This window comes from Salvelinus sp. IW2-2015, unplaced genomic scaffold, assembly GCF_002910315.2.
Source record: "Salvelinus sp. IW2-2015 unplaced genomic scaffold, ASM291031v2 Un_scaffold2414, whole genome shotgun sequence".
Classification (NCBI taxonomy): Eukaryota; Metazoa; Chordata; class Actinopteri; order Salmoniformes; family Salmonidae; genus Salvelinus; species Salvelinus sp. IW2-2015.
This window is the reverse complement of record NW_019943735.1, coordinates 40,995-51,702: the sequence shown is the minus strand read 5'-3', so window position 1 is coordinate 51,702 and position 10,708 is coordinate 40,995. Positions and strand designations below refer to the sequence as shown.

Here is a 10,708-nt window from a genome sequence, read left to right as displayed (position 1 = left end):
TGTTGGCTTGATATCATGAGGGACTGCTGTGCTGACAGTCAGAGACAAACTGCTGGCTGATAGTCAGAGACAAAACTGCCCGGCTCTACTGACAGAGACAAACTGCTGGTTTGACAGTCATGATTGACAAACTGGCTGGCTGATAGTCAGAGACAAACTGCTGTCTGACTGACAGAGAACAAACCTTGCCTGGTTACATGTCAGAGACAAACTGCCTGGTTGGACAGTCCAGAGACAAAACTGCTGCGTTGACAGGTCAGAGACAAACTTGCTGGTTGACAGTCAGAGACAAAAACTGTTGCGATAGTCAGAGAACAAACTTGCTGCCTGACCAGTCAGAGACAAACAACTGCTGGCTGACAGTCAGAGACAACGTCCAGTGCATCTCATACCTGTTCAAACAACAATCGCTGCCGACTCGAACCGCTGAGTCAGATACATTCCTTCACACTTGTCCTTGTCCAGCATCGGTCTATCGTGGCAGCATAACCAGCTCAATAGTTGAATGAAACTGTTGTATTGATAGCTAGCGTGCACTAGCCTATCAGATCTGTTGCCAGTAGCCTGGTCCCAGACCTGTTTGTTACCAGTTAGCCTGGTCCCGACTGTTGTTGCCAGTTAAGCCTTGGTCCCAGATCTGTTGCCAGTTAGCCTGGTCCCAGATCTGTTTGTTGCCAGTTAGCCTGGTCCCAGATCTGTTGCCAGTTAGCCTGGTCCCAGACCGGTTTGTTGCTAGTTAGCCTGGTCCCAGATCTGATTGTTGCCATTTAGCCTGGTCCCAGATCTGTTTGTTGCCAGTTAGCCTGGTCCCAGACCTGTTTGTTACCAGTTAGCCTGGTCCCAGATCTCACTCAGGCTATAGGTGCAAACCACTGCTGACTTAATGATATGTTTCTATTCACTCTCTCCTCTCTCAGGCTACAGTCTGTTCCTGGTTGCGGCCCACGAGTTTGGTCATGCCCTGGGTCTGGACCACTCCAACATCAGAGACGCKCTCATGTATCCCATGTACYGCTACGTTAAAGACTTCTCCCTGCATGAAGATGATGTTGAAGGCATTCACTATCTCTATGGTATGATATTATCACAATATGACATGATTCGAAAAGGCATTTCACTGTACTTGAAACTTGATTATGCAATATAACTAGTCCGGTCCTAGATGTGTTTGTGCTGTCTTGAGTGACAAACAGACCTCCCGCTGGGCAGACACGTCAGTTTAACGTCCAGTTTTGATTTACATCTAACTGTGAATTCAACGTGAAATCAACAGCAAATGTCACCAGGTCATTAGATTTAGGTTAAAAGTTGGGTGGGGAGAAAAAATATACTAAATGCCATTACATTGATGATTTTTTGCAAATCCGATCAGTTTTGCACATTGACATGTCATCACATACATTTTTGGGGGGTTTGAAATTACGTAGAAACAATGTTGATTCAGCCAGTTTTTGCCAAGTGGGCTGGTACCAGGCTGCAAAGTCATGTGATCATACAGGATACACAACATACAGACAACAACATAGCATTTCCCTATATCACCACAGAGACCAGATGGCAATGAAACAAAAAAATACTATAATTAAGTGTTGTTCATTTCATTTCATTGCATTAATTTCCAATATCTTCCCACCCAGGATCCAAGACAAGCCCTGACCCGAGCGATGAGCCCGAGCCTGACACCCCTACCACTAAGTCCACTACCACTACCACCACACACCCCGTGGACCCATCCCAGAGCCCCTGCCAGATTAACAAATTCGACACCATCACAGAAATTGATGGAGACCTGCACTTCTTCAAGGATGGGTGAGCAACCTTTACACTGGTAAAAAAAAAAAAAAGGTTTCTTTGCGGTTCAACAGTGCAACCTTTTTTAGGGGTGTGACGTTAAATGGGTGTGTGCCCCTTTAAGCGCGCACAAGAGTTCAAATCAAATTATATTTGTCATATGAGCCGAATACAACAGGTGTAGACCTGACAGTGAAATGCTTACTTACAAGCCCTTAACCAATTATTAATTTGTTTAGGTATTTTCTTAACTGCATTGTTAAGAAAATACCTAAAAAAAGTAATAAATAACAAATAATTAAAGAGCAGCAGTAAATAACAATAGCGAGGCAATATGTACATGTAGGTAGTTATTAAAGTGACTATGCATAGATAATAACAGAGAGTAGTAGCAGCGCAAGGGGGGGGCAATGCAAATTGTCTGGGTATCCATTTGATTAGCTGTTCAGGAGTCTTATGGCTTGGGGGTAGAAGCTGTTTAGAAGCCTCTTGGACCTAGACTTGGCACTCCGGTACCGCTTACTGTGAGGTAGCAGAGAGAACAGTCTATGACTAGGGTGGCTGGGGTCTTGGACAATTTTTTATGGGCAAATGGAGAGATACCCAGAGAGAGAAACAGGATTGAGTTATGGGATAAGGGAGAGATAACCAGAGAGAGAAACAGGATAGAGTTATAGGCTAATGGAGAGATTACAGGACAGAATGCAAATAAACGAGCCATGGTTCACATATTCCTCCCGCTGGAGTCCCCTCTTACTACTAAGCACATCTACACCACAACGTCCATTAGAGCTAATGAACACTTGTTGGTTCTTTCTAGAAACCATTTCTTCTAACAGTGTAGCCCATTATCTTACAATGTAAATAATAACGTTAGAATGTGGCTAAATTCATAATTGTGATATTTTTTGCTGAATCCAATAGGCAATATTGGAGGTTGTCGAGCAAGACTGATGTMGGKCTGAAGGGTCCGTTCTCCATGTCTAAGAGGTGGCCAGCTGTGCCAGCCGTCGTTGACACGGCCTTCGAGGACCTTGCGACCAAGAAAATCTACTTCTTCTCAGGTAAACAGAATATACATACACACAAACACCATTTTTTATTTAACTAGTCAGTTAAGAACAAATTRTTACTTACAATGACGGTCTAGGAACAGTGGGTTACACTGCCTTGTTCTGGAGAAGAACGACTGATTTTTTACCTTGTCAGTTTGGGGATTCAATCTAGCAACCTTTCGGTTACTGGCCCAACGCTCTAACCACTAGGCTACCTGCCGCCCCACATCACTCTAACCTTTGTCTCTGTTGTCCCACAGGCACCAGGTTCTGGGTGTATACAGGACAGAGTCTCCTGGGACCCCGCAGRATTGAGAAACTGGGTCTGTCCTCCACTGTAGAGAAGGTGGAGGGAGCACTGCAGAAAGGGAAAGGCAAGGTGCTCCTCTTCAATGGAGAGAACTACTGGAGGTGAGTCAATCCRGAGTTCACATGGGAGGACAGGGTGTTGAGATAAGGTTCTGGGTTCAAGTTTCAAAGGGATCACACGCATACTAGAAATGTATGCATTGACTATTATTAGCTGTATTCTCTTTTCATACAGCAAAACAACCTCAAATGTAACTAGAAGTGGATCAGTAGAACTCAGTGAAGGATTAGATGTATAACTATTTACTGTAATGGTAGGTCTGTGTTGTAATAACCAAACCAAATGTGTCTGATCCTTACAGGCTGGATGTGGAGGACCAGCAAATCGACAAGGGATATCCTCGCTTCACAGACATGGTCTTTGGAGGAGTCCCCCTTGATTCCCATGATGTGTTCCAATTCAAGGGTAAATATTCAACTATATTCCTCCACTCACACCGTAGGCTTTTGATAAGAAACAGCATAAGTATTGCAGCAAACTGACAGTTTATATTTTTGATAAGGGGATGTACATGGATTATTCCAGTTGTTAGGGTGGATCCTTTTTTTTGTAATGGGGACGTTCAGCCAGCCTCCTGTAATTGGAACCATGACAACAAGACACTTCACACTGCTGTGTACCATCACGTGTACTAAACACACAACACATGAAAGAAGATTAATCCTTGTGATTGTTTGTATTGTTAGGCAACTCCTACTTCTGCCGGGAACATTTCTACTGGCGAATGAACTCCAAGAGACAGGTGGACCGTGTGGGATATGTGAAGTACGATCTCCTGAACTGTAGTGACTCCTAACTAGGGGGCTGAAGATTGAAGAACCCTTTCAATAGGGCCTCTTAGAGCAGGGTCCCAGATCTGTTTGTGCTGTCTTGCCAACTTATATATTTACATTGAAAGTAATTTAGCTGACGCTCTTATCCAGAGCGACTTGAGAATGACGACGAGAGCTTAAGGTACGGTTTGTGTTTATGCAGTGCCGTTTGGAAAGTTGAAACGTTACCCCAAAGTTTGTGCTTTGTAAAATTGTGAAATTATTGGCCACCTTCCATGTACCAACAGTAGAATAGGTACTTTCCTTCGAACGGTGTGTGAGTTAACAGGTTCCTGTCATCTGACCTAGACTAGGGTCCAGAGAGATTTAACCACAGCCCTGAAATAACCACAGCTCCAGCAGAACCGATTCAAAATCTGTTGTGGCTTTAACCTGTCTCCCTGGCACAGATATTTTGGATGAGACGTGAGTTTATATTTATTTATATTGCTCTTCGGTTTTATTTTTGTGTTCAACAATACCATGTGTTTATTTAGAGTTATTTAATATTTTTGAACTGGCTCAAAAGCCATGTATTTTGCACTGAATGGCCCACCATCGTATCTCTCACTTAAGTTATTTTGTATGTAAATCAATGTTTTGTATTTAAACAGAACTGAAAATTCAATAAACAAATAGCACTTCATCATCAGTTATTGTCTATGTAACCATGTAGCTAGCTAATCATCTTGTGCAGCTGTCTTCCTCTCTGCTGTCAACACAATGAGGTTCCGCATAAACACACAACAAAACTATAAATGCAACATGTAAAGTGTTGGTCCCATGTTTCATGAGCTGAAATAAAAGATCAGCTGACATTTTCCATACACACAAAAAAGCTTATTTCTCAAATTTTGGGCACAAATTTGTTTACATCCGRTACTGAGCATTTCTCCTTTGCCAAGATAATCCATCCACCTGACAGGTGTGGCATATCAAGAAGCTGATTAAACACCATGATCATTACACATGTGCACCTTGTGCTGGGGACAATCAGATTTTAATTTCTCTACCATAAGCCTCAAGTCATTTTAGAGATTTTGGCAGTACATCCAAGCCGGCCTCACAACCGCAGACCATGTGTATGACATTGTACGGGTGAGCGGTTTGCTGATGTCAACGTTGTGAGCAGAGTGGCCCATGATGGCGGTGGGGTTATGGTATGGGCAGGCATAAGCTACAGACAACAAAATGGCATTTTATCAATGGCAATTTGAATGCACAGAGATACCGTGGAAAGATCCTGAGGCCTATTGTCATACCATTCATCCGACGCCATCACCTCATGTTTCAGCATGATAATGCATGGCCCGATGTCGCAAGAATCTGTACACAATTCCTGGAATCTGAAAATGTCCCAGCTCTTCCATGGCCTGCATACTCAGACATGTCACCCATTGAGAATGTTTGGGATTTACGTGTACGACAGTGTGTTCCAGTTCCTGCCAATATCCAGCATCTTCACACAGCCATTAAAGAGGAGTGGAACAACATTCCACAATCAACAGCCTGATCAACTCTATGGAGATGTGTTGCGCTGCATGAGGCAAATGGTGGTCACACCAGATACTGACTGGTTTTCTAATCCACGCCCCTACTTTTTTTTCTTGGTATCTGTGACCAACATATGTATATCTGTATTCCCACTCATGTGAAATCCATAGATTTGGGCTAACGAATTTATTTAAAGTGACTGATTTCCTTATATGAACTGTAACTCAGTAAAATTCTTTGAAATAAGGCTATGCCTGTTTTTTTTGTTGAAATTCCACACAGCAGACAGAGCCAGAGAGACTGAGCCAACATCCAGCGTTATTAGCCACTGCCATGATGTGAATAGATACATTGTATCATCTAACCAAACATCAAGCTACTATTTACAACTATAGTAGAACATTTGTAGCCATAACTACTGATTTTCCGAAACATTGCAGCATGTTCGCGCTACAATTGATATTGTTACTGTGCCCAGTACGCCGATCGTTGGTAAATTATCTAATACGTCTTCATCTGGAAACAATAGTCCTGTAATTTCCCATACGGTTCTCTATTGAAACTAATCGTTTAGATTTAAGACCTGCCATTAATATCATGAACAAACAAGGAGCACGTTTTAAAACAGCTTCCACTTTTCAACAAAACAGAGAAATAAGATCCGGTCGGTCAAACAGGAAGTGAGGAGATACTGATGGCGCCCGACTAGAATGGAGAAGCAATTATCGCGTACAACTTCTTATACAGTTTGGCGTGTCTACTAAGTCATAAACAAATTTAACTCGCAATACACAGTAAGTAAAAATCTCAAGGAATCTCGTGTTGTATAGATACATTTATAAAATTTTCTTCAGGGACGGACGTTGGACGGTCTGTTTTTGCTGAGGCCCTCGAGGTCCCTCCGCCTTAGTAGGTTTTAGAATGCCTGAATGCAAAAAGTGGGCTCGCAGAGCAGGCAGGAGAGAGGGCAGCTAGGCCTGTTTAAATCATAAAGAAGGGTCGTTGATAGCTACACGCTGAACTCAAGTTGTGTTTAGTTAGAGCTGTCAACATATAATGTTTTTTTGCGCTATTATTCCAACAACGAAGCATATAACTATGCCACTGACCTTGTTGCARGTTGATGTGCAACCTCATGTTAGCAGGTTTATTAGCAGGATCTGAACGGCTTGTCCGAGAGTTAGTTAGCTGGCTAACTAACCTTGTTGTCTTCCCAGAAAAACTACTATTACTAGTTTAGCTACTAGATAGTATATTTGCCTCTCAAGGTCGCCAATGTGCAAAGAAGAAGTAAACCACTTCCAGCGCAATTAACAGTTAGCAGTTACAGTTAGCGATGAAGCTAGCAAGCTCTCCAATACAGTCTGTTCCATCTAGTGTCCGTAATATTTACCTCCACACTAACATCTCTAATGAACCTCACAAAAACTACTCTACAGAAACTCCTTATCTTATTTGCAATAATCTGCAATTCTTCAAAATAAGTATAATCAATATCCAATAAAAGGTAAATTTTGTGTAAAAGTACACTCCCTGTGAATGAATAGTCTTATGTCAGAAGATTGATAATGAATACATGTATGATAGTTAAACTGGTATCCATCATCATGTCTGTCTCAATAATGTCGCTGTAGTGTGGATGGCTCCTGAGTGGCGCAGTGGTCTAATGCACTGCATCTCAGTGCTAGAGGTGTCACTACAGACTACAGACCTGGTTCGATTCCAGGCTGCAACACAACTGGCTGTGATTGGGAGTCCCATAGGGCGGCGCACAATTGGCCCAGTGTTGTGTAGGTTAGGGTTTGGCTGGGGTAGGCCATCATTTTAACTGACTTGCTTAGTTAAATAAAGGTAAAATACATTTTAAAAAAGGGGTTAGAGCTCAGATGTCTCAAGGGTTAGAACATGATGTTGACAATACCAAGGTTGTGGGTTTGATTCCCTCACACTGAACATGTGCCACTCATAAGTCCTGTGTGTCTCAGTTGGTAGAGCATGGTGTTTGCAATGCCAGGGTTGTGGGTTTGATTCCCCACAGGGGACCAGTATGAAAATGTACGTACTCACTACTGTATTTCGCTCTGGAAAGGAGCGTCTGCTAAATTACTAAAACAAGACAAATTTGGGGGGGGGAACTGACGTTCCCTCTGAGGAAAATGCAGTTCTATTGTAAAAGCTAATGACCATATTATTTTATATCCTAGATGGAAGGGGAGATAGAGGTGGAGAGCAGCAGTGATGTGGGTCCATCAGGGTCCGGGATGGAGGAGCCGTCAGAGAGCGGTATGGGCATGGAGTCGTCGGAGGCCATGTCTGCAGACAGCAGCGACGCAGCTGCACCACACGCCTCCCGCCACCACAGCCAGCACCGCCATGGGCATGGGCACGGTCACCATGGGCACGGTCACCATGGCCAGGCCCCAGAGTCGGACTGCCACGTGGGACAGAGCTCAGAGGGTATCCTGGTAAGAACAACAACACTATGTGAACTGTTCAGAGTCATCAAACTTTATTGCTATTCAACATCAAATCAAATTGTATTTGTTACATGCACATGCTTGGTAAACAACAGGTGTGGACTAACAGTGAAATGCTTACTTACGGGCCCCTCCCAACAATGCAGAGAAAGAAAATAGAGAAATAATAGAAAAGTAAAACATGTAATAATTGATACACAACGTGTAACTATAACTTGGCTATATACACAGGGTACCAGTACCGAGTCGATGTGCAGGAATATGAGGTACATATAACTAGGAGTACAGTAACGGATAGTAAACAGTAGCAGCAGCGTATGTCAAAAAAGGTTGTGCAAAAAAGGTCAATGCAGATAGTTAACCAAATAGCTAACCGAACAACTATTTATCAGTCTTATGGCTTGGGGGTAGAAGCTGTTCAGGGTCCTGTTGGTTCCAAACTTGGTGCATTGGTATCGCTTGCCGTGCGGAGAAAACAGTCTTCAACAATTTTTAGGGCCTTCCTCTGACACTGCCAGGTATAGAGGTCCTGATGTACTGGGCCATACTCACTACACTCTGTAGCGCCTTGCGGTCTGATGCCGAGCAGCTGCCATACCAGGCGGTGATGCAACCAGTCAATATGCTCTTAATGGTGCAGCTGTAGAACCTTTTGAGGATCTGAGGACCCATGCCAAATCTTTTCAGTCACCTGAGGGGGAATAGGCTTTGTTGTGCTTTTTTCACAACTGTGTTGTTGTTTTTGGACCATGATAGATCCTACAAGAGATATAAACATTCAATCTGTGATGGTAATACAAGGGAAGCCTGTGTGTTTGCAATGATAATCATAATCCATTTTAATAAAGCGCTTTTCAAGAATCCAAAGACTGTTCAGTGTTTGAATGGCTCGGTAGGGTCTCTGGTAATACGTTTCAGTTAGTCTCCATCTCCCTGCCTCTCACGTGTGTTTCTGTGTTTCCAGGCGTTCCTACCAGAGACCAGCTCCAGTACAGACGTCACCCACCACAGAGCCACCGTCCACCTCCCAGACTCCTCCTCTGTGGCCCAGTCCACCAGCGTCTCCACCGTAACCCAGTCCATCCTGGTGTCCGGGTCGGCCCAGGTGAGCATCTCTAATATTCAAGAGCACCCTGGTTGACCCCCATAGCCAGCCTAGGTACCAGCCATACTAGCTACCGGCCAGCCTAGCTACCGGCCATATTTGACAGTCAACAGGTGGCAGCCCATGCCGGTCAACAGGCAGAGCTAACTGAGCTAGAGATTATATTTAACACTTCTTACTGCATTGCCAGAGGAGATGGCTTTTACCAAATTCAGACCCATGTTACTTACCCAGAAAAATTATGAATTACAAATCAACCTGACATATGGAAATGAGTGGTCTTCCGTTAAACATTATCGGCACCATAGCAGACACTATCCGGGAAGAGGGTTAGTGCTATCCGGGATCATTGGGATGTCCCTACTCTAACCATAAAAGCAAGTCGTTTTTTTTTTGCTAGATTCTCGATCAAAGAAATTGATTAGTTATTGTGAYAGGAGATTAAACCTTTTTATTTCATTATCCAAGTAAATCAAATCACATTTTATTAGTCACATACACATATTTAGCAGATGTTATTGCGGGTGTAGCGAAATGCTTGTGTTCCTAGCTCCAACAGTGCAGTAATATCTAACAATTCACAACAYTACACACACATCTAAAAGTAAAAGAAGGAAATTAAGATATTTATAAATATGAAGCATCAGTTCATAGTTAGCATGTTACCTTATTACAACATGTAATATTATTAGCTACATAGTTTTGTATTATTATCTGTTAGCTGAATGCAGTAATGGATAACAGTATAGAGTTGCAGCTGCACTGTTAAATACAATAAAGGTTATGTTTTAATCACCTATGTAAATATTTTAGCTGTTGCCTTTTTTTTTATATATACAATCAATGTTCTGTTTTGTATGTTACATTTTTTTGTCCAAAACAAATGACCTTTTATTTGTACAGTAAATAGATTTTCAGTTGCACTTTTGAATACAATTTATTTAAATTATTATTTAATTCTGTTGTGCCCACTGTCTTGTGATGCATTCTACATCAAGCGAACAACTGATGACACTTTAATAATAATAATAATAGGGACAGTCATTTGCAGTTAAAAAATATATATTGTCTGGTGCTCCTTACTTTTTGTCTGGTGCTCCTTACTATTTGTCTGGTGCCCTTACTATTTGTCTGGTGCTCCTTATTTTTTGTTCTGGTGCTCTTACTTTTTCTGTCTGGCTTCAGCTGCGGCTTAATTTGTGTTGTCTTTAAGTAGTGTGGTGCCCCTTAACTTTTGTCTGGTGCTCCTTACTGTTGTTGTGCCCTTACTGTGTGCTCCTTACTTTTTGTCATGGTGTGCGTCTTATTTTCTGATCTGTGTCTGGATGAATCTCTTCTGGTTACTTTTTGGTCTGTGCTCTTACTTTTTGGTCTGGTGCTCCTTAATTTTGAAGTTGAGGAGCACCAGTGATATCAAATGACAAAAGTTAATTTCGAGCCTGACTTTTGTATTACACTCTCACTTGTCTTTTTTCTTCCTAACATTGATTTGGCCAATAGTTGTGTTGAATGTCACTGACTAAGTCGCTAAGTCGGTATAAAAAAGCGTCTGCTAAACGGCATACCGTATATTGTATTACAGGTGATGGTCCACTCACAGTGCC

The 10,708-nt window shown here is 42.4% G+C and overlaps 1 protein-coding gene across 1 annotated transcript in view; it reads left to right on the top strand.

Moving 5' to 3' along the window:
• Positions 1-10,708, top strand: part of LOC112073902 (uncharacterized) — a 36,646-nt gene that overhangs the window by 3,309 nt on the left and 22,629 nt on the right. Inside the window, 9 exon segments of the mRNA XM_070440319.1 lie at positions 679-704; positions 863-1,073; positions 1,638-1,809; positions 2,716-2,855; positions 3,107-3,257; positions 3,518-3,621; positions 3,903-4,009; positions 7,727-7,987; positions 8,964-9,104. Coding sequence (XP_070296420.1) covers positions 679-704; positions 863-1,073; positions 1,638-1,809; positions 2,716-2,855; positions 3,107-3,257; positions 3,518-3,621; positions 3,903-4,009; positions 7,727-7,987; positions 8,964-9,104 — 1,313 coding nt within the window.